Source organism: Poecilia reticulata, chromosome 11, assembly GCF_904066995.2.
Source record: "Poecilia reticulata chromosome 11, P_reticulata-male-v2, whole genome shotgun sequence".
Classification (NCBI taxonomy): Eukaryota; Metazoa; Chordata; class Actinopteri; order Cyprinodontiformes; family Poeciliidae; genus Poecilia; species Poecilia reticulata.
The window spans coordinates 2577273-2602708 of NC_088840.1; the positions used below are offsets into that span (position 1 = coordinate 2577273).

The following is a 25436-nucleotide window of genomic DNA, read 5'->3' on the forward strand; positions in this document are numbered from 1 at the left end:
CTCCTCTACCATCACAACAGCTGTTAAACAGAGAATGTGGACTAGAAATAATTTTTCTGCCATCATTTTGTTGCCCCTGTTTAGCGCCCACTAAAGTGCCCTTTAATTATAAGCTCCAAGTCTTAAAGCGTGGATGACATCTTTGCCATCACCCTAATCTTGAATTACTTTAGAAACTTAACACCTTTTTCTCTGTCATGGGTTCAACCATTTTAATGAGAAACTCAGATGTTAAACACTCATTTTAAAGAAACAAGTCATGTAAAAAAAAAATCAACAAAATCAAACCTGAATCTGGAGATTTCTTGTGTTTTAAAACTGAGTACTGTCTTATAACTTGAAATAATAAACCAGCAACGTAACTGAACATGTCAGTGCTGAAGGAATGTGGACAGAATGGGATTTGATTTCACTGAATGTACAAACTGACCATGTTGCCTTCAGGTAACTGAAGAACTGGGAGAACATGCGACTTTCTCTCAGCAAACATTCACCATTTTGTAAATGTCAATAAAAAAATAAACAGAGTTTTCACACAAATAAAAATATTCCTTCAAGAGTGACACTAATCACCTCTCATACAACCCGTTTACATCTAGATGTGTTTCAGGGATTCATTTTCTTCATTTGAGGGAAAAAGAAGCTCTTAACTTTGAAATCTTTTGGTAACCTTTTCTGAATTACAACACACGTGTTGAATTGATTTCTTCCCTGATGTGACTGTGATTCAATACAGTCAAATATCAGCTTCTAGAGTTTAGGGTTATCAGCGCTGAAGTTGATGGAACTCTAAGTCGACCAAATCCAGAGCTGAGTTTTCATTATATTTTAATGGGAAGTTTCCTTAAATAGCTGTGCTTTTTGCTCTCGTGTAATTTAAAGATGTTCCTAATTTTTGGGAAAAGCCCCCAACTTAAAATTTCCCCTTGGAGAACTGACTTTAGAAATCCAACCAGTCAGCATCCAGGCTGCAGTTCTAGAAAACAAAAACGGAACTTTTTCTCCTCCTGGTGGTGGGATGCAGCAACTTCACCTTAAGGTCTGATTAAAATAACAAAAGCGCATCAAATTTAATGGGCTTTCAATATAATAACTATTGTATTGTGATAACTGATCACTGGCTTTATCAATTGTAGGAGGACATAATAATGATGTCTTAAGACTATCGGTAGGAAAATTCCTGGCAGCAAAGCAAAGAAACACACCAGGATAAACAAATTATTAAAGAAATTAATATCTTTAGTTCTTCATGAATTCAGACACCAGTCCTGAACAGTGTGTTTATGGCTGCAGACAAACTACTCACCAAGGGTCACATACATTTGTAAAGGGTCCACAGTAACAGGTTTATTTGATTCAAACTTAAACTGTGAATCTGAACACCATTTGGTGACTACAATGTCCAGCAGGAAGGTGGGGGGCAGAGCCAGTATGGTTTATGGTGATCCTGGGTCAGCGCTCTCTGGAGTAGGAACATTGAATAAAGGTTTAAAAAAAAAAATCCCTCTTTTATTTCCAGAATGCCCCAATCACACAGAGGACAGGACACATCATCCATGTTGTACATTAGTTTTTTCCCCCCCACAAGACCACAAACCGGCCAATGACGGACACACTTAAACCATTCTCTCATCCCGACTGAAGCCATAGTAACAATTTACACAATCAGGCTCTAAAAACAGAGCACATCACCTCATATATACAGCCTCATCAGTCCCGTTGATCCTTTACAGTATTTACACATGTGCAAAACAACTAAATACAGTAAGTCAGAAGGAAAGGGCCGTCTAATAAAGACCTGACCACGTCTTCTTCTCCAGGTGAGCAGCAGAAACAAATCTACCCATCATCCTCTGCTCCGTGTGGAGCAGTGAACGTTGCATTGTCCGAAGCACCAGATGTCCTGCATGGAGACGTGTAACTGAATGAGAAGGAATAAAAGGCCAACTTGGAGATGAATGGAAGGAAATTCATTTTTCTACCACAGCAAAGGAACCGCCAACACTGGCTGACCTTTCTGGCTTCCTGTAGAAATATGTTGAAGTATTACATTTAATAGAACAAAAAAGGGTCTCCAGCATGATCCTCTGCCAAGTTCTGCAACAACCTAGCAGGCTTTGGATTAGCTGCTGAGGAGCATGACCAAATGGATTACTGGAAAATTCAGAGCCAAAGGAGACGCTGCGCGGTGACGGGGAGACGAGATCGAGTCAAACAGCAGCTTTGCGGAAGGAGAGTTCCTCTGGCTCATGGAGGAGCCCCCACCCTCACGGTTAGGGCTGCTGCAGCAATACAAACGCTGTCATCAGCCGATCCTGCCTCGCAGTCCTCCACATCACGCAGCAGGGACAAATACAGACGGCTAAATAAAAGTGCTTCACTGCGTCCCGGCATGTTGAACACATTCAGTCTGGAACGGGCTCAGACGGGATTATTCAGATCGCTGCCGCTACAGGACAGGCGGCTTCTACTTCACATTATCAAGCAACTTCTGAAGAAACACTGGAGTTGGAGAGTCACTTTTTTGAACCTTCATGGATCATTCGGACTTACTGCAGCTACTTGCAGGCTCCAACGTTGTGCTCAGCAAAGCAACTTGGACTCTTCAATCTGAGGCTAAAAGAACCAGCAGCTTAAACCTCTTCACCAGGAGAGGAAACGCTCTTCTAGAGATGCACTAAGAAACTGGCTGGTGACCGTTTCTCACAATGTTTTTGTCCTGATCATTGAACTCACCATCAGAAACCCAGGCGGTGAGGATTGTTAGCCGTTACCACAAGATGACTCAAAGTCCGCCATCTTCTGGGTCTGGGTCTGTTTTAAAATCTGGTCAGAAGCAGTAGCTCTGTTTATAGCGTTTTAGTTCGTCCACCATGTTCAGCTCTGATGCTCACATTGACCTTGGGGGAGATTCATCAAACTGGTGAGGTAAACTGACACAGAAGACACTTGGGGATAAGTAGGGGTCAGCAGGTAATCGGAAGCCTGACAGTAACCGTTTTATCCATTGGAGCCTTTAGTCTTGTTCTGGTGTGGCAGAAGATGCATTTGGGAATGTTGGACTTAGGGCTGTAACGATTCGAGTACCTCGATTATTAAAATTCCTTGAGGAAAATTTATCTGACTCGACGCTTCCTAATATTGTTTCATTATTTAGCGCATCATGTTCCGGCCGGATCAATATTTGTGTTGGGGAGCGAGTTCACTTCCGCCTATGAGTTGTTGCTATGTGCTAGCAGCATAACGTCAAAGTCTCAGGGTTTTGTCGTTTTTTGGGGGACAAATAAGCATTTTTAAATTGACTGCCAGATGCTTGGAGTACGGCAGAGGGCGAGAGAGAGAGAAAGAGATCCAGTTACTCGATTAATTGAAAAAAGAATCAATAGAGTACTTGATTACTAAAATATTCTTTTACAATTGCTCTAGTTGGGCTTTTGGAAATTTCAGAGGAAAGTCATACTACTTAATCTACAAGGACTGCTTACACTTGCTAACCATGCTAATTGTTCATTTAAATACAAATCATTTGGTCTCCGTTTCTAATAATAGACTAATCACAGCAGGATTAGTCAATTATCCTGCTGTGATAATTGCATCAAAAAGATGAATTATTACATTCATCTTTAAGAATGTGATAATTCTTAAAGAGACATGGGAGTTGAAATAAGTCAAATCTTTGGTTGGTGCAACTCTAGCCCTTTCATTTCAAATAAAGGCAGGAAGGAGTAGATTTATCCTCAGAACCAAACAGCTTATGAGAGAGACTGAACTTTTTCATGATTGGATGGCCAACATATCAGTAGGTAGGTTGTGCAGTAAAGCAATTTGCCTCATTTACATACCAGGAAACCTGGATGACCAACATGTCAAGGTTCTTTCCATTCATCCCTGATGTAATGACCTTAAAAGTGTTCTTTACATCAATAGATCAAAATAAGATTAAAGTTCCAAATTTCAACACACAGGAATGCTATATTCCATGTAAACTAATGATGCATTTTGCAGCTAACTTAGGGTGCACAACAAATGTAGCTGCTGAATATGGAAAGTTTTAAGTACATATTATAACACTTATCCAAAATTAGAAAGTGCCAAAATCAGGTTGAACTACAAAAACATTCTAAACTCTTATGAGGTTGTCAGAAAATCTTTTCATACTAAACCTTCCTAAGAATCAGAAGGTTTAGTATCGCCTAAACCTTCACTTGGTGATCCATCTGTATTTCTAAAGCCCTGCACACCAAAGCAAACCCAAATGCCTGGCAAAGCTGATCTGTAGGGACTCAACGACCGATTGGCTTGTTCTTGATCATCAGAATGAAAAGGTCTGAGGTACCCCGTGATCTACGTTCTCTTTTCTACAGGGCGCTATGGCATGGTTCAATATTTTAAGGTCTGCTGTATTTAGGAGTTTCGACCAGTAATTAGACTCAGTGGGCAGATGGGGTTAAACCAGTGCTTCTCAATTCCAGTCCTCAGCCCCCCTGCTCTGCATGTTTTACATGTGCCTCTATTCCAGAACAGCTGATTCAAATTATTGCATGACCATCAAGAACTGCAGAGGGCTGTTAATCACCCACAGATTCAATCCAGGTGTGTGGCAGAAGTGGAACACCTAAAACATGCAGGGCGGGGCGGGGCGAGGACCGGAATTGAGAAACACTGGGTTAAACCCAAACATAGCGTCATACTACTGTGACAACAACTGTCACACAAGAGTGTCTAGTGCTCGTCACCAAGAAGTGATGTTTTCTGTCCTCCAATCAAAGGTTGTGTGAACCAGTAGCTCCACCCTGACATTGCCATTGTCCCATAGACCTACAACTGTATGCGTCAGTTGTATTGGCTGCTTTTACAATGGAAATGGACAAAAGAGCATACCAAACTACATCTACCTGTGCCATACCACTCTGTGGAAACGAGGCATATGGTACCAGTGAAAGGTAGGTGTATGGAAAGCCACAGTTTTACTTGTGTGTTCTGAAAAACCATTAAAAACACAAGCTTTGGTGAGCACAACGTTAAGGCTACAGGAGAGCAATAAACCTGAATGATCTGGTCTAATCTGACACGCTGAGTGATGCGTTTAAGGCTGGGTGGAAAGAAAAGTTACTGTTCTGGAGCTTTATACATTCTGGTCAACTGGTTATGGGTGCATCTGGAGCCAGTCGACTTATCTTCCAAGTTTGCAGTTCAGAAGCGAAGAAAGAAGCATACCAAAGACGAGCTCTTTGTGGCTAGAGGTCAGCTGATAAAATGATCTCCACCCACTCAGGCAAACCAAGCAGCTAACAGAGGAAAAACAAGTCATGTTCAAGCACCAACATTTGGTTTTCTCCCTGCTTCTAAGAGCACGGAAAAACACAGATATCAACAAATACCACCATGATGAATGTTATTACCTGAGCATTCGAAGCAGAACTGAATCTGACAACAAAACCGACTCAAATCTTGATGATTTGAATGAAACGAGTTTAGGCAGAACCTACAGAGGTGGCTTCAGAACACAACCCAAACACAGAGGTGGGCCCTTTGGCTGGATGTACACAGTAAAAATCACAGGACACCGTCTCATATTGCATTTTGTAGTGATCAGCACCGGGGTCATGGTGGTATTTGGAGACAAGTTGTAAAGTCTTGGCCATTCTCTTCTGACTTTCTGGGTGATTGTGTTCTAGTGGCGTGTGAGAGGAAGCAGTGGCTGTGGTGATCTGGATGGCCTGAGACGACGCTGCGTTCTGGAGCAGCAGCAGCAGCTGTGGGTGTCGCACCTCTCTCTTTCAATATAAAGACACAGCTAGTAGAAGACTGGATGCACTTGGACACAGACTGAAGGTCTGACCAAGCTGCAACTCATGTGTATTCTCATCACTCCCTCGTTACAGTCATTTATTTTCATGGAAAGAAGGATGGGTTAAGAGCGAATGAAGAGATGTGTACATGTGCTCGATGGGAGTTCATAACGCCACACACACACACGCGCACACACACACACACACACAGACACGCACACACACGTCTATCACGTGTCCCAGTCTAGCTCTCTGCAGGCAATCCGGACCAGTCTGAGCTCCAGTTCAAAGGCGTCAGGCCGCTCCTGGGGGTTGGCTGACAGCATCTCCCGGATCAGCTGCTTCATGTGGCTGTTCATGCTTTTCTTCCTGGCTGGGATCAGCAGCTCCATCTTTGGGTTCTCCAGCAGGGCTTCGCCCAGCGGTACGATCTCTGAGCCCTGCTGCACGTAGCTCCCTAGCAGCTCCTTCTGGGTCTCCACGTCCACAAATGTAATGCGCTCTACCATTGCCCAGAAGATCACTCCTAGAGCAAATATGTCAGCTTTGGCTGTGTAGTGGCCTTCCCAGACCTCCGGGGCCATGTAGAAGTCTGTCCCACACGCCGTGGACAGGAAGCATTTGTTAACGCTGGCTGGCTCCTCAGGGTTGAGCCCTGAGGCGGAGCAGACTTTGCTGAGGCCGAAGTCTGCCACTTTGAGGGTGGGCTCAGAGGAGCCGGTGGGTGTGCACGCCTGCGAGATGAGGATGTTGTCTGGTTTGAGGTCGCGGTGTATGATCTGGTTGCGGTGCAGGAAGGCCAAAGCGCTGCCCAGCTGCAGCATAAAGCTGGTGTTGGTCTTGCGGCTGGGCTTACGGGACAGCAGGTAGGCGTTCATGTCCCCTCCATCGCAGAAGTCCATGACGAACCACAGGTAGTAGGCACAGCATGGGTCAAAGGTGATCTCCCCCTTCAGAGATGTCTCCACCAGCTGCAGTACAAGACAAGAAAACATCTGGTTACATGACAGCAAACTGAACAAAGAGGAGGAAGCACCTGAGTCAGGCCCCCGTCACAGGTGGTCTGGATGAAGCTGAACTCAAACTGCACATGGGTTCAATATCCTCCGAGTTCACTGTGACCGTCCAATAACTAGTAGAAGGTTCATTGTCTGGTCCTTTAAAATTGTGTTAGAATTTGCAGTCATCATTTTTACTAGTAATTAAAGATGCTCTCATTCCAGGAAAGACATGTAGTCTGCCTGTTTGGTCTGTGCCAAAGCTAGACTATTTTATTTGCTTTCTCTGCGCCTTTTTGCAAGTAGACTATATTTTGCAAACAAATCATGTGGGTAATCATCCTTGCTCCTACTGAATAAATGATGGCAGGACAGAGCACATACCTAGAAAGAACAAACTGTGGATATTATGCTTGCTGCGTTTTTGTTGCGCATATTTGTGCTGTTATTCGATTTCATTCCCATCAGTACATACAGTACTGAGTATTTATTAGCAACAATAAATGGCTAATTTTTACATAGCGCCCTGCAACAGTGGCTCGTAAAATCTAAAAAGATATTTTTCCTGTAGTTGGTTCACATCGAGGCCTATCTGTATTCACACCCGAGGTAAGTGTACCAGAGTTCATTTAGAAGCTGATGAAGACCACCTCAAAAAGCGGGTGTGGGTCCAGATGTTTGGTCTGCTCCAGGGTTTACTTGAGTCGATTCACACCTGCACAATGTACAGACCAACGGGGGAAATGAACTCTAGTCCATTTAAAGTGGAGCAAATGTGTCAGGAGGATACACCCTTTGACTCCAATAGTTTACCTGGTTAATAATGTATGACTTCAGCTAAAAACTATTCACACCTAGTTTTTAGGGGGAGGGGGGGCAGTTTGACAGAGACATGGCTGCTACGCACCGACAACCCATCGATTGGGGGACGAACTGCTACCACCGTCACCCAAATTACAGGAACATTAAAACATGTTGACGCACTCTGGAGGGAGAGGGTCTGTGAACTTCAATATTCAAGACCTGCTACTAATGCCCAGTTTAATGTATGTCTGGACTTTGCTTAGCCCTATGTAAGGTATACATATGCTTTGATCTAAACCACTCTATTGTACCTCTAGTCCTGGTTCTCTTGGCTGCTTCTACACACAAAAATCCATGTAGGATGGTGAAGTCCTAGCGCAAAAATTCGCGTGATAGGTGGACGGAGCCTGGTGCTGCAAGGTTGGAGACCTTGTCCTGTTAGGCGATGGGGCCTGGATAATACCTGTGTTAAACGGACGGCGGAGTCCGGCGACGACAGGCGCTTAAATTCCGTAACAAAAGTATGTTTTTATCTATTTTTAATCTTTTTTTTTTTTTAATCTTTCTTACCGTTTATTCAATGTCCCATGCTGTTTTTATTTAATTATGTAAAGCACCTTGAAATGCCTTGCTGCTGAAATGTGCTATACAAATACAATTTGATTGATTGATTCTATGATTAATGTTCTCCTTGTCCAGCCTGTCTGTTTAGCTGGATCTCCATGGTCTGTCCAGCAGGTGTACAGGTCCGTCATAAATACAAATACTTTTCATCAACCTTGATGGCCCATTGGTTGATTTTCTTGCAAGACAGTGGCTAATCCAATGAAATTTCTTAATCTTCCTTGGCCCATCTTTCCCCTCCCCTTTGACAAAGGTCTGGGAGGTTTGTTGTTGTTGAACCTAACCCTGGTTTACACTTCTCCACAGGTTTCTCTCTGGCCTGCTGCAGACTTCCTTAGTCTTCATGATGCTGCTTATTCTCCAAAGAACCTCTGAGGCCAGAAGCAGAATTGCTGCATTTGCACTGAGATTCTGTGACACATTTGTGTGCAGTTGATTTACACTGGACTTCTTCAGGGATGCTAGAATAAAAGGGGGAAGAATCTAAATGCACAAGCTCCAAAAATTTGGAAAACTCATTCTCATTCCATCTCAATAATGCATTGTTTGTGTTGCTCCATTACATAAAATCCAGATAAAATACACTAAAATTTACAGCTGTAACATAATGAAATAAAATAAAAACTTCCAAAGGAATGAATACAGTGTAATTTATTGTTGTCACCAATGTGCACTACAAAACTAATCTGCTCAATGTATGTAAGAAGCCACTCCTGGTGGAACACAAATAGCTGCCAGTTGTTGCCAAAATCCATGAGTGTCCAAAGAGAATAGATAGCAGTTATCCCACGGTTGTAGCAGTCGCAGAACTTCACCCCTTTATCATTTGCTCTTCTGAACGCACGTCCTGGAACATTACAGTGTGGTAAACGAGAGGGAATAAAAGAATTCTGGGAAAATATCCAATGCTGGCACTGCAGAAAACAAAATGAATGCTCTGACAATAGACCACTAAGCTGCTGAAAGGCTGGAATCAGGCGATTGAGGCTGCTGTCACGCAGCGGGGAGCCACAGCAACATGACAGAATGCAGACAAGTCGACCAGAGAGAGAGAAGCACCCCCAGCCCCCAACAGCCCATTGATCTGAGGCAACAGACTACACATACATATGAACTGATACTGGTACATTTAAGCAGTGTAGCAAACCAATCATCTGAAAATACACACTAGCAGCCGCACTTTGCAGACTGGTCTATGAGATGTTTAAACAATGCAACCTACAGCACAAACTAGTTTAAAACCAGCTCAACTAGCTTAGTGAATACTGTAGTACACTACGGTAAGTATAAGGTTGAAATAAGATTTAAAAACAAAAATTAAAGGGTACATTCACACCAGCCCTGTTTAGTTCGTTTTAATCCAACTCCAGCTTGTTTTCCTAGAATGTCGGGTTTGTTGGGGGTTGTGTGAATGTGTAAACTAACTCCAATATGGACACAAAAAGTGAACTCTGGTCCACCTTAAAACCTACATTTCAAGTGAACTCTGGGGAGTTCAAATGCACATATATGAACACCACATTCTGGATAAATACAACCAAAATAAACACGCAAAAAGTAAAAGACAGAAATGGTTTACTGTCTTTTACCAAAAACAATAGAAATCCTACAACTGCTAAAATCTGACACAAATGAAACATTTTGTGAAGGAGAAAGTTGTGATCAGTGTCTTCTTCAAAGGTTTTCATATCGTTTCATTCAGTGGTTCTTGATTCAGCTCTCACAACCCTACTAGGGATAATGGATGGCAAATAACATACATTTCCAGACAGTAGAAACCCTAGCTGCTGCATGAACTCTGCATTCTCACCTCAAGGTAGAGTGGCGAGCTGGAGCCGTGGTTCATCCTCTGTGCCAGCTGGTCCCGCTGCAGGATACACTCCTCCAGGTGGATGACGTTTGGGTGCTGGCTCTGAATGCTGCTCAGCGCCCAGAACTCCCTCAGGGCCAGTTCCACATTTTCTGGAGAGTGGCAGCGGATCTTCTTCACGGCCACCCGGGCCCCCGAGCGCTTCACTACTGCCTCATAGACCACACCGTAACTGCCGCGCCCCACCTCCTGGATTAGGTCGTACTTGGGCTGGCTGCTTACCATCCTTCCATCCTCGCTGTGGAGAAACATGACAGGTCTTCATCTCATTACAGGAACACTTAGCAAGACTACAGTGTGATACAAGATTGGAAAAACTGTACAGTTGATTTACATGGTTTGACATGAAGGAAAGGCCTACCATGGTATGAAAATCAACAGGATAAAGAAGATGGTGAGGAAAACTCAAAAGATCTTCATTTAAAAAACAGAAATCTTCACTTGGAAGGTAAAGTAAACTTTGGGAATTTGTTCCTTAATTTGGTCTCAATGTCATAAAATCTCTGGTAGCAATATGATTCACAGATCAGATGCCAAACTGAAGTCAGACACAAAGTGAAAGGTCTGAAAGGAAACAGGACTTCCTATGGGGGCTGGGGGTGTTAGCTGCTCACTGCATGCTTAGTAATGAGGTGATGTCTCATACTGAAGCACCAGGAGCAAGCTCACAAATTTAAATTTATCATTTGTAAACAAAGTATGCATTTATACAAATATTCATTACTTTAGCTACAACTGATATAACTAAACTTTAATGTATACTTGGATTATAATTCATATAGAATTTCACATTCAAATCCATAATCAAAACAGCAGTTTTATTTTTGTAATGAGATAAATTTTCCATAGTTTTTTTAAACATCTCTTAAGGTTAAGAGACGTTGCTCTTAACCTTAAGAGTGTGACAATTCCTCCTTAACTATCTTTTCTATCTTTTTTTAGGTTGGATGTTCAATGTGTTTTAATTGTCTGGATTGTTTGGTGGCTAAACCCGTCTAACAGTGGCAGCACACAGTCCAACAAGCCATCATCTGTACAGAACCACAGAGAGATGATCCAAACTGAAACTAGCTTCACTGCCTGAGTTAAACTGGACATTTGGAGGGTCAGAGAAACTAATGACCATGGCTTGATGGAGTTGGACGTTTGACTCAGCCATGAACCGCAGAAGGGGGTTCTTGAGGTTTTACATGAATATATGAAAAACTTGTTTGCAAAGGGGAAAAAAAAAAAATCAATTATGCAAACAAAACTGTTTGCTTACAGACAGCAGCGCAGTGCTTGGGGTCTGAAAGCTATAGTTTGTCTGATAATGCGACCAAAGAACAAAGAAAAGCTTTAACCCATGCGACTGTGGGCGGTTGTACAGGTGGAAGCTCTGTATAGCTACCAAAGAGTACGCTGTAAATGAGAAGTCAATAAATGAGCAGCAGAGCTGGTCTTCGGTTTCATAAGGAACAAATTATTACCAGACAAACTGGTTGGATGACTGATTATTTATGATGTTGACAAAGGGCAAGACAAGTCATTACACTTTGCTATTTTGCATTGTGGAAGAGTTCATATTCTGACCTCTGCCTTTATCACAAACAGTCTTATTGCTTTAAACACTGACTGACAAATCTCCCAGCCACAGTGTAGTGTAAACTGAAAATAGTAACCGGTAATATGTTCCCTATAAGGAAATGTGACGTATTTCAAAGGTAGCATTGCTAGTCAGCACTGGTCTGATGCTTGGGAGTGTACTTTCTGTCCGGTTTTCTTTTTAGATTTTTGAGTATTTTCCCCAAACAATTGATTATCAGTTTGTTTATCAACAGATTTTGCAGCTGATTATAAATTACCTACACTGTTGGATTGTGTGGGAGGTAACTGAAGCTTTGTTTTCATCAAGCTGCTGGAAGGAAGCTCAGAGTCCGAGTCTCAACTACACACATTATTCCAGTGATAAAGAACTCATCTTACACATAATAGTATATTAAAATAAAGCAATCTGTTACACTGCTCTCCATCAAACCACAACAACTAGGGGTGCACTCATTGCAGTTTTTTTGACCGATCTCGAATCACCAGTCTTTAAAAATACTGACCTGCTGATACAAATTTTTTAGTCTGAAATGTTGCTAATTATAGCAAAAAAGTCACAGAGTTGGCAACAGTAGAGTGATTATTGTTAACTGCAAACGTGCAGACATGACATGGTGAGTGAAACCTCTTTCAGTCAAACATTTTCTATGACAGAAAAGCAGTAGAGGACAGTGGTTGCTTTGTAGACCTTTGCTAAGGAAATGATCAAGCTCATTTTAATTTAACATGCACTTAATTGATTAAGTGCTTGTTGTGACAGGCTTAGCTGGACCTTATGCTTTCTGCAACATTGGCTAATTAACCAAAGCCTTAAGAAAACACTTAAGAAAAGCTGTAGGAATTAATGCCTACTTGACCTGCTAATATACACATCAAACATGGCTGCCCTCCCATTTTTAATGTGTTGACCCTGGAGCTCCCAGCTTAGGGGTCAACCATGTACTGAATACCATAGAACAGACTGCAGACAGACATGGTCCACCATGAAGGTTAAAAACTCCATGGTGCCGGTTTAATAAGACCCATCTGAATTGGTTGTAAACTGTCCAGATCCATGAGCTAGCATTAGCCCTCACCATTTCAACTAGTGGCGCTGCAGGTGAGAAGTCTTTTAGTGATTGGAGCCATTTTTATATTGGGTTTCATTGTAATTGTGAAGATCATTACATTCTGTTGTATGAAAAAAAACATCGTCTTTGATTGGTTATTGAAACTTTGAAACTTTATAGGACTCATTTCCTGAGTGCCTTGCCTTTATTTTGCTTGGTAAGTTCCCGTTTACTCCAGGTGGTACCAGAACTAGACATTACGTTATATGAGAATATTCTACCATGGTTTAGGTGACCTTTTAAACAACTGTTTATTTCTGCTAGCTCACTTTACCCTCCAATCACACCCAGCATGTAGCTAATCATCATAACCTGGTTCACACAGCAAGATTCTAAAATCGTCTGCCGATTTTCAAAACCTGAGAGACCACACACAGACAGCAATAAAAAATCTTAGGCATAATAGGCTTGGTTGCACCGTGTGTGGTGTCCAGCTGCATAGAAAGACCAACACACCACAGAAATATCTCTGAATATTATCTCAAGAGCCATCATGATAACTGGGACATCCTTAAGTTTGTCGGAAGGGGAAATTTGGGACAAAAATCTTGCCGGGTGAGCTAGACACAAGCAGGATGTTTAAAACATGGCAGCCACTCATGTTTAGTGCAGACTTTTCCTAAATGTTATGATAACTGGTTTTTTAAAACCAGTATGTTTACTTTTGCTTTTATTGTTTTTTTGTCAGTCATTTTTTTCCTCACCTCTGATTAATCCAGAATCTTAAATGCAAGTCAAAAGCCAATGCTACCTAAACTACAGCTAACTTAACTAGCAAGAGGATTCCTACCAAACTAAAAATTATGTACAATTTTACCTTGAAGTGAAGCTGTGTGAAGTTGTGATCCCACTAAGAAAATTGAAAATGGGTCATCTTATATCAATTTAGATATAAATATGATATAGATATGCGAGAGGGCAAGGGGGCAACACAAACATAAAATAAACAACTTTGTGATAAATTGAAATCTGGACGATGTATGGTGACTATCCCATACAAAGAAAATGACACCCATGATGTGTCAAATTTAAAAGAAATCTTTTGAAACAGAAGAAACGACAGGAATGAAGCAACACTGTGGACCCTCAGTACATCCAGCTAGTGGTGCTAAATATTAACCCTAATTCAAAAAACACATAACTAGTTACACAATTCTCTCCAGTTACAACTTCAAAGAATCTGCACTGTCAATCATCAATAGTCATTTTCATTCAATTGTCATGGGAATTTCTAGCAAACTTTTGAAATGTTGCAAAAAAAAAAAAGAAAAAAATGAAAATAAAAATTGGACATGCCATTCCAGGTTGACAATCCTCCAATCTGTGCTGGAGGTTTGGAACCAAGTCAGTAAATGTTTTTCTCTTCCAGAAAATCCAAAACACACCTCAAGCGAGTGTAAAATCTTCACTTGATATTGATGAAATTATTTCAAATTGTGCCATTTCCATCAACCTTTTCTAATACCAATATTTCAAAATGCTCATAAAAAACCCATTGATAGAAACATGGCTATTGAGATGCGACAGACCACAGTGATAATGCACTGGGCCACATGTATTAGTGTGAGCCGAACAAAGTGACAGGTTAAACTACAGCCTACTTTAGGCTGGAGAACTGCTTCTTGATGTTCTTTATCTGAGCTTGTAATAAATTATAATGAAGTTCAGTTGAAAACATTCTTTTTCCCACCAGGCACCAAATCAGGATGTGGCTAATTGACTTTGCATGTGGCTAACTGAACCAGGATGGCTCATTGTTTTTCTGCTCTCTCCTGCGCTTTCTACAGAGTCTACCTTGGTGAATGGCTCAACAGTAAAGGCTTCACTTAAGATAATATGTATAACAAAGCAAACAAGCAACTAGATACAGAACACAGTGACACAATGTTTACACGTGCAGATTGAAAGCCCTGCAGGCAGACGGAGTGCCTGGTCATTCACTGTGGCCATCAATACCAATCCTCAGCAGAACAATGTAACCGTAATACGATAGCACACACATCAAACAGCGCAGCAATCACCACTCTGTTATAATGACACCGTTACTCACAACAGGTTTATGTTACCTCACTGAGGCCATCATGGCGACATCTCTGTGTGCTCTATCACAATGTCAAAGAGGAGAACCTGTCAAAACCTCGCTTTCACAATGAAAAGAAACCGAGGGGCAGGCAGGGTGTGAGCTGGAGCAGGAGCATGACAGCTAAACACTAAAATGCCGACACTCGTGTACTTTAATGGAGACGAGTGGGACAGACCAAAGAAAAAAAAAAGAACCAACGTCCTGATCGAAGAGTGCACCAGATTGCTTTCAGGTATTTAGGATACAAATCTAGGCATGTCACAATAAATCAATTAATTGCATGAGAAATTAAAAGAAACTCAGAAATTTTCATTTGCTTGATTTATCGCCTCTCTCTTTTACCAAAAACTGAATGATAAACGTTTTTCGGTCTCTATTATCCCTTTTTTTGAAAGAATTTTGTTTCCAGAGATTTCATAATTCAGTTTGTTGTTTCTGTGGTTTTGTTTATTAATTTTGGTTGTTTCAAATGTCTTCCAGTTCCAGAGTTTAAAGTTTAATAAAGTTTTTATCCATCTAAACCAGTGTTTCTCAACCTTTTTTGGGCCAGTGCCCCCTCAGCCTTTATCAAGGTCCCTCACCGCCCCCCACCAAAGAATTTGTAGTCTACTCTGCACTGACTATTATTTTATTATTAATATTACTATCACTATTGTACATATTTTGATTGTTATGCTTGTTTCTGTATTTATCATCAAAAATAATTTCCCAGAGAACAAAAAAGTCATGGGAATAGAAATTATTTTCACAGGTGTCTATGAAAAATGTAATGAACATTCAAGTTAAAATTGGTAGGCCTAACAGCAGCCAGTCAGAGTGGAAAAAGTATTTGTTGCCATTTTCTAGTTGTTAAATATTCCACAAAATGACCAGATAAAAGATGAACAACATGCCAGTTTAAACTTTGAACTATTTGCAAAACAACTGAGCTCTGCAACATTAAAACATGGATAGAACTGTAACTACATTAATCATAACTCTTCTTCTCTTCAGTGTTTGTCAGTTTCTGGTGGTGCAGCTCTGTGTTGCCTTCAGGAGAATGGGACATCAGAGTATCATCCATAAAATTTCACCCACATGGCATTTACTGTGCAAACCAGAGCTTTCAGTGGAAAAACTAAAGTTCCAGATCATTTTAATGTCATACAAATATGAGACAGAAACATGGATTATATCTTTATATAGACCTGTCAAGAACAAATCTGGTTCTTGATCAAATCCTAATGAGTCAAATTCAAAGTGTCATGGAGTCACTGAACACCACCATGACATTAACACTGACATGAAAAATAATATTGAAGAAATAAATATATCAAATCTAATTAAAAACATGAATAAGTAATCAGTTTTTTACTGTTATGGTCTAAGATATATTTATTTTCAGTATAGTCTCAACAAACCCATGACATTTCAACAATATTATTTTACCTTTTATCTGGAATTAGTGTCTGTTTATTCTTGCCATACAGTCCTCTGTATTAATTATTGCTCTAAAGGTCTTGCCATACCAGTTTATTCGTCTGTATTTAATTTAGTTTCTTAGTTTATGCTTGTATTTTGTTCTTCATTCATTTCCATTTAGTTTCCTTTGATTAGTATAATCATCTCTTGGTTTATTGCTATGTCCACTTTAGTTTCTTTCCTGTTGCTAGATTTATTTTATTGTTTATTGACCATCAATAATCTTCACTCATCACCTGCTGCGCCGCCTAATCATCATGTTTCACATGTGTTGATTTTTCACTGTTCAAAGTCGGATTCTCTGTTTTTATGCCATAATTCACATCTAGTTCGTCGCTCCGTTTTATGTCCCGCTTCTCCTGTTTCAGAGTTTTGCGCAATGTTCGTGTCTTTTTCTTTTTTTTACCCCCCAAGGTGCAGGACAAAAGGCAAAAGTGCATGGGGAAAAGGCAGTCTGACATAAACCTTTTAAAACGATGGAAACAATCTCTGCATTCTGATTATTGAAATTTAAAAGTGCTGTGTCGTTCCATCACCCCCGTTTCATACCGGACCACTTACAGCACCGGTGTTGACGCTATAAAATGAACGCTCTCTATTGTGGTATCACCCATGGAGGGATTTCTTTATTTAAATGGGTTCATTTTTCAGAGGGATACAAAGTCAGGGTATCGTGATTTTAGTAATTGCATGTTTACAAGAGAGATTTTCTGTTCTTCCATGGAAGCATGCAGCCTTTAAACGGAAATAAAACACTTTTTAATATAAGTTGCTGCTTAACCTGATCACAGAATTGGCAAAAATACCAGACAAAGTGAATCTCAGCAACGTCATCAGCCGGTGTAACGCTGAACTGATGTGCCGGTGAAGCTACTAGCAGGAGCGGAGCTGCGCCAAAAGCTACAAACACTGAATAGACCAGCTGCCATCTATATCGTTGCAGCCAAGCATGATTTAATGTTACACAATACAGTTTTACCAAGTTGCTCAAAGTCTAAACTGGCATTGTTGTGCATTTAAGGTGTAAAGTTTACCTTCGACCAAACGCCCCCCAAAGGCATCCCAGCGCCCCCTTTTTGTAAAAATATCCGCCAGCGCCCCCTGCCGTCCTCTGAATGCCCCCTGGGGGGCGGTACCGCCCACGTTGAGAACTGCTACTCTAAACGTTCCTTAGAATTTAAAGTTTATTGATCTTTGAGAATGTGTTCTTGCCATTATTATACCATTTCCATTATATTACTTGAAAATGGTTTCAAAACAACATTATCATTTAGCGCAATAAGTTCTAGGACAATTTATTGTTCAGCAAAGTTTGTTATTGTGACAGGCCTGGTTATGCCATTGGGATTAAGAATAAAGGATTTAAAAAAGATTTTCTTTTATAAAATGTGACAAACATAACATTTTTAATGATAATTGATTTAGCCTAAAAACAATTACAGTTTTTAGGCTATATGATTAGAATTGATAAAAATTGAATTCTGCAAAATAAACAAGGAAGAAAAGCATTTTGTGTTGACTTAACAGGTCACTGTATAAAATGAGACATCCTGTCTCAATGGAATGGATAGATTTACACATAAAGAACAAATAACCTAAAACTAACAGTTTGTTCCATCCCAAATGTTTTAACTGTGTCCTAAAATACAGCTGTTGTCCTCCAGGATCTTCTAAGGTGTAAACGCTGACATCCACCAGGTAATTGTTCCTTCATAAAAATACCTAAGCATTCTCATTTTACTCCAAGGTTAATTCATGAGAAGGTTTGTTGCGGACACTTGGAGCCAAACTGTTCCACCTGTTTTTTTTACTTTGATCATGGTGGGCTCTGACAAACACACATTTGTCTGCTATGTTTCTGTTTATTATGCTATGTTAAGCTAACCTGGCTCACTGTAGAGGATGCAGAAGAAAATTATGTTGTTTAACAGTATGAAATTAGATCAGAATCTTTTTAATAAACCAAATCAGTTGCCCGAGTTCACAACAGATGGTTAAAGGAGCTGTTGTCTCAAGGTAGTGACATGCAGAGGGTTAATTATTTTCTGTGCAGAAAAAGATTAACCCTCAAACAAGGAAGGCTACAGCCAATGATATTTACCTAATAGTGTATTAATGACCGTTCTTGAGCAGAGTAAAAACAATAACAAAAAAATTAGATAATTTCAGCATGTATTCCAACCAACACTGCAACCTAGAGATCCATAAATCAGGTTTTTACTGACCGACAGATTTCCAGTTTTCTTTGAGGTCTGGCCAGCTAGTCACACTCAAAATCAATGGATTCATTTACAAATTTTTCCAGAAAACATAAGAACTTTAGCTGTTTGCTCTTATGACTTTTGCATTTTATTGACCTTTCTGGACCACAGTGGAAAACAAATCAAAACATGCTTTGATGCACGGGAAGAAAAATAATCTTTCAGGTTCTAACTTCCATAATCAAAGGTCACACACTCAAAGAAAAACTCACCCATTTTAATCCAAGACTACCGATTTGTAAGTCCTCATTTACACTTTCTGCATTAGTTATGCTTTTTAGATGAGATGGGGGAGATTGCTCATTAATATATACAATATGTTTTAATACAACATAAATGTTACATTACCAATTCATAAAATACTGGTTTCACAATTTTTTTAACCAGATATAATCAACATTTCCACCACTCCTCAGTACTGTTAAAAATGTAAAAGAGATTAAAAGTGCCAAAATTCAAAATACAAATTTCAGTTTGAAACAAAACATAAAAGTTAGCAAACTGTGTTTCCTCCTTAACTGAAAAATAAAGGACAAGGAGAGTGTATTCACACCTTTAGCTGATAGATAGGAACATTTCACCAGAAGATGATGGAGTACTGCAGACAATTGTTCCCCTGACAGACAGCTAAGTGAACGGGCTAATGAGACACTCACCTCGGTGATTGGCTTCCAGGCTAACAGCTATGTGGCCTGGCCCCTGGCTGCTAACGCGAGCTAATCATGTTAACAGCAGCTAACAAAGAGTCCAGCTTGCTCCAGTTCGTTCACAAATCTGGTTCTGCGCTAGCGTCGCCTCATTTAAACCCAAACATGCCAATTTCCCCTTACACTGACCCAACAGTGGCGAACAGAGGAGCTATCCATGCTAACCACAAGGTGTTGACAGTTTATTGTCCCGTGTACGTGCGAGTGCTATCAAGCAGCGTACACACCTGCAAGCCGGGTTGCCAGGTACGCACAGCAGACAAGACAATGGTGGACGTACAGCGGAGACAGAAGAGGTTTGACCGCATGATATCAGGTCATGAGGCTCACCTTAGAGTCGCTTCTCGGGGGTTCATTGGTGGTCTACCTCACTCCCTCTAGCAGCCATTACAGCTGCACACGCTCCGCTCGCTCAGTCAAGCCGACGAGGTTGTGTCAAACACTGGACGTCAGAGCGTGCAGCTGCTGTTCTGCGAGGTGCCGTACAGCTCACCGCGTGAGCAGCTTGTACAGCTTCCGGTCCCTTTCAAAGTAAAACACATTCGCAGTTTTATGTTCAATTTTAAACTGTGGCATTCAAATGTATGTATTCTTTATATTTAGTTAAAATTTATTTTAATCAAAATATGTTTTTCTCAATTGCAAGGCAACAACTTAGTGTTATGGTTAGGAGAAAGTTTTTTTTCTGCAGCTTGACTTTTAGTCAGTGCAGTTAGCTTTATTAAGCATCTTCCTCCCAGTAGCCTCCTCCCCAGACCTAACTGTCACTCACAGATAGAATACAACAACATGCACACCTGCATATTATTCTCCAATTGCTATCATATTGTTTGTTATTTCGTTTTGGATGCTGTGCAGCTGCACAACATCCAAAAACATGGCTGCTCTTACTTTATTTTTAATTTCGAACTTTTGTTATGATGCATAACCGTGGCAACAAGGTATTTATTTGTATTTATTTACAACTGGTAGTTACTGATTAGAATCTCACAAGCAAAAAAAAATAATACCTGAACTATGACCACAAATCCCAGAGAAGTTAAAACGAAGGAAGGTTTCATGGACGCAGGACAAAGAGCAGAGAGCGAAATGAAACCATCTCTTCAATGTATCATAGTGGCAAAGATCATATTCCAGACTCCAACATGTCTCTGCACAACTTCATAACCAAACTACCAGGCAAAGATTTAAAGAGGAACAGGAAAAGCAAATGATGTTGATTTGCAGAGCTAGCGAACAGTTGATGGTGTCATCCAGGACGTTACTGTGGAACATCATCTCTGCTGTCCTAACATTGAGATGTGGAAAATTTTATTTCATTCTAGTATATTATGGTTATGTCATGTGAATGTTTTTGTATGTTTACAAACAATTGCAGAGAAAAAGAACTGAAGGTTTTAACCTTCATCGGAGAAAAAAATCCTGATAATTTCACTGTCTCCTCAGAATTGATGTTTTTTTATATATCAAATTCACACAGTGGTGATGGCTGTGTGAAACAGAGGCCCCTTCAGGTTTGTTGCAGGACTGACCGCTACAGGAAATCCTTCCTGCCCAACATTTAATTTCTCTTTGAGATACATAAAGCATTTCTGAACAGAATTGAAATTCAAAAGCCAGGAATTGAGTCCAAAAACAGTGACAATAAAGCTAATGTGTTATTGCATTATTTCTAATGCCCTATGCTCTAGCCCTATAAAAAAGGGCTAGAGCAATAAAGCAATAATGCTTTATTGCATTATTGTGCTAACTAATCTTATTAGTTAGCTATTACTTAAAACATAACTAAATTATTAATTATGCTAATAAGTTACAACTGATTAGCAGTTCTGAATAAAGCACAGATAAAGGATGTCTTTTTTAACTTCTAACTTTTAAACCATTTTCACTTTCTCACAGGTTCTTGGAGATTTGGGAGTCAGTAAATAATTGTAAAGAAATAAAAAAGTGAGCAGACAAAATGACCTTCTTGCTTTTATTAAGAGGTACCAAGTGCATCACTGTGCAGCCCATCTCTAATCCCACTTGGAGTTAAAAAAAAAAGCAAATATCAAGTGAAATGTGTATAACAAACCTTATAGTAAATGTTTAAATATGGTCAATTTGATATTTTCGGCTTTCCAGGGGCCTGATTTTGATGTTTTCTAAATGAAGTGGGTGTTTCTGTATATCACTTGAAGTTGTATTCCAGGTGTCAGAGGCATCATAAAAGAAAGTTTTACCAATAGCAGTTTTCTTCCTAAGTGGTGAAAGCCTGCCGTTGTTTGTATTCTCTGATTCCTTTGAATAACTTGTGGAATATAACCATGACATATTTTATCAAAGAAAAAGGTTATAGTTTACAATATTGTTCCAACTTAGTCATTCGTGTGATGACGCGCGACCAGCTAAAGTGACGTGAAGTTCACGTCTTGGGTCCAAATGCTGACCAGTGATGAGCCTAGAACCTCCAGACTGATCACACAGTGACAGGAGCATCTGCTCTTACTGTGGATCACTTATGCCCTCTGGTGGTCGCTCTATACTCTCCTGCTCCTTAAAAGTTGACGTTCTGTGACACTGGTTCTAATGATTTTAAAGCAAAACGGCCTCCGCTTTAGCTGTTTGTTAGGGAACCAATAATAATAATAATAAAACATTTTCCTGCTGGAATGAGCAAATGTGTTCAGTTTGTACTTGGAAATCTGATGACCTAACTTTGAAAACAAGCCTGGAACGTCCCCTAATGTGATGACTGCTGTGTATAAAAAAAAAAAACACTGTTTATTTTTACTTCCTACAGTTTGTATGTCACACACAAGATTGGAAAATTTTTATATGGAAACATTTTTTCTCAGAGCTTGAATGGATAATTCAGAAAGAGAATCAGTCTACTGGTGGCGTCATTAAGGTCCAGCTTCTGTTCTTAAAGGAACCACAGAAACGTTTAGGTCAGCCTCATTGAGCCGCATTTTGTTTCCCTGGTGTCCAAAAAGGTTCCTACAGCAGCAGACAAGCAAAATGTACAGTATGGGTGAGGGGCTAGTTTCATTATGTATCGTTTCTGTGTGGTTAAGTAAGTACAATGACATGTTAAAATTAATACATTTATAATTGCTGTTCTTTGAGAGCAAAATTAGAACAGGTTGGACTCAGTTTCCTCATAGATTTGATTCCAGTTTTAATTAAAATCACCAATTTACTTACTTTATTAAGTAATACATTAAGACCTTTAAAACATATTGTAATAAGTATTAATTTAATATAATAAAACTTTTCAATATGATCATATAAAGTATTTAATAACGTATGTTTGCCTTCTAGGTCCTTCTAAAAAAAATTAGCATATTGTGATTAAGTTCATTATTTTCCATAATGTAATGATACAAATTAAACTGTCATATATTTTAGATTCATTGCACACCAACTGAATTTTTTTTAGGTCTTTTATCGTTTTAATACTGATGATTTTGGCATACAGCTCATGAAAACCCAAAATTCCTATCTCAAAAAATTAGCATATTTCATCCGACCAATAAAAGAAATGTGTTTTAATACCAAAAATGTCAACCTTCAAATAATTATGTCCAGTTATGCACTCAATACTTGGTCAGGAATCCTTTTGCAGCCTTCAATGCAGCATGGAGGCTATCAGCCTGTGGCCCTGCTGAGGTGTTATGGAGCCCAGGATGCTTCCATAGCCTTAAGCTCATCCAGAGTTTTGGGTCTTGCGTCTCTCAACTTTCTCTTCACAATATTCCACATATTCTCTATGGGGTTCAGGTCAGGAGAGTTGGCTGGTCAATTGAGCACAGTAATACCATGGTCAGTAATACCAGTGGTTTTGGTTTTGTGGGTACTTGACACTGGACTTCTGGCCTTTTGGCATTTCCTTCTCCCCAGTCTTCCTCCACACTCTGGCACCTTGGTTTCCGAATGACATGCAAAATTTGCTTTGATACGAAAAAAGTACTTTGGACCACTGAGCAACAGTCCAGTGCTGCTTCTCTGTAGCCCAGGTCAGGCGCTTCTGCCGCTGTTTCTGGTTCAAAAATGTCTTGACCTTTGACCTGGGGAATGCAGCACCTGTAGCCCATTTCCTGCACACGCCTGTGCACAGTGGCTCTGGATGTTTCTACTCCAGACTCAGTCCACTGCTTCCGCAGGTCCCCCAAGGTCTGGAATCGGTCCTTCTCCACAATCTTCCTCAGGGTCCGGTCACCTCTTCTTGTTGTGCAGCGTTTTCTGCCACACTTTCCTTCCCACAGACTTCCCACTGCGGTGCCTGGACACAGCACTCTGGGAACTAGTGATGGACCATCTGAATCCAGGCTTCGAGGCTTGTACCGAATAAAAAGGGGGCGTGTCCGATGAAGCCCCGCTTCGAGGCTTGTGTCGTCTTGCTGAAAACCACGTGACTGGCAACAAACGAAGCCTCACATTGCATGGGTCACGTGACTGCTTCATTTTGCGTGTCGGTTTTCAAAATAAAAGCGTGATGAGCCGCGCTGCATTGACCTTTTGGTCTCGCATCAGAGGAGAATATTTGTCTTAAGTGGCCAAAATAAAATGAACATTGACCAACATATTTGATGTGTATTGATGATGGCACTCATCAAAATGTAATGTCTGTTACTAGTTTTCTCAATTGTAGATTATGTTTTTTATGACTTTGTATTTTTGTGATTTTATGAACTGCATTGTTGCTGAAATGTGCTACAGAAGTAAACTTTATCAATTGTTTGAAATGGAGCCAGTAAGAGGAAAATCTCTGACATCTGGGAATACTGAGATTATCCTCACAATAAAATTCTTCTTAGATAATAATTAACCCTCCACCTCCCAATTTCTCACCTTCTGCAAAGTTCCACTATTATTTGTAGTTTGATTAGCAAAGCTATATCAGTCTTGCACAGCAGAAACAGATTTAATGGTGTTGCAGAACTAAAATTCAACATCTAGCCAAATATAAGGGATCAAAGCCAATTATAAATTCAAGAAAAAGTGAATGCCCCAACAGGCACTGCACTCCCAAGACACTAAAATATCAAATGTCTTTATTGTCAAATCAGTCTGACATAAAAGAAAACCCAACACATCCACTGACATTCAACATAAACCAGGATTAGATTGACTACAAATCATTTTAATAATTAAAACATATGACAAATATGGTTTTATTGATTCTCCTGTTACTAAGTATGAGTTTGATGAAAACGTTGTGACAAAATTGCATTTACTAATTTTTGGAAGTATGATCCAACTGAATGACAAAGCTGTTAGTTTCACCAGCAGATGTCACTAGTGAGTCCTGAATGAAGCATCGAGTAATGAACCTTTTTGCAAAGCAAAGGGTTGGAAAGCTTCATTGCTTTATGAGGCTTCATTTGCCCATCACTACTTAGAACAACCCATTCATTCAGAAATTTCTTTCTGTGTCTTACCCTCTTGCTTGAGGGTGTCAATGATGGCCTTCTGGACAGCAGTCAGGTCAGCAGTCTTACCCATGATTGCGGTTTTGAGTAATGAACCAGGCTGGGAGTTTTTAAAAGCCTCAGGAATCTTTTGCAGGTGTTTAGAGTTACTTTGTTGATTCAGATGATGAGGTTAACTGATTGTTCAGAGAACCTTTTAATGATATGCTAATTTTTTGAGATAGAATTTTTGGGTTTTCATGAGCTGTATGTCAAAATCATCAGTATTAAAACAATAAAAACCTGAAATATTTCAGTTGGTGTGCAATGACTCTAAAATATATGACAGTTTAATTTTTATCATTACATTATGGAAAATAATGAACTTTATCACAATATGCTAACTTTTTGAGAAGGACCTGTATAGCAGGAATATTATTTAGAATTTGTTGTAAGGAGGAAAAGTAAACAATCAAAAGTATAAGGTAAGTTGGAGGGGAGAGGGTTAGGGAGAAGACGGAAGGAGACACAATGCAACCTCAATCACGTCTTTAAATGGTAAATTTAAACTAATTTTCTACTGGCTAGACTGGTGTGGATGGGGGTTGTGTGATTATCTTGTCCCAGATCCAGTCAAAGCTGTCAGCTGGTCTGAGTTCTCATCTTGGCATTTTGAAGAGATTAAATAAAGTTTAAAATCCACTCATCCTTAATGACTGAAAACAAGTTCAAAAACTGAATTCTGAA

General features: G+C 40.0%; 1 protein-coding gene across 2 annotated transcripts; it reads right to left on the reverse strand.

The window, feature by feature from the left end:
* Window positions 1-5571: 5571 nt before the first annotated feature.
* Window positions 5572-20183, reverse strand: pdik1l (PDLIM1 interacting kinase 1 like). Of its 2 annotated transcripts, XM_008421285.2 has the most exons (4): window positions 20094-20183; window positions 19627-19819; window positions 10029-10326; window positions 5572-6763 (listed from the first exon to the last, which is right to left on the reverse strand). In XM_008421285.2, exons 2-4 carry the CDS (start codon window positions 19650-19652, stop codon window positions 6023-6025), a joined length of 1065 nt encoding a protein of 354 aa, XP_008419507.1. In that variant the 5' UTR covers window positions 19653-19819; window positions 20094-20183; the 3' UTR covers window positions 5572-6022. The 2 variants fall into 2 exon arrangements, with proteins under 2 accessions (XP_008419507.1, XP_008419508.1); XM_008421286.3 differs by lacking the exons at window positions 19627-19819; window positions 20094-20183 and adding an exon at window positions 19246-19523.
* Between the last annotated feature and the right edge of the window lie 5253 nt (window positions 20184-25436).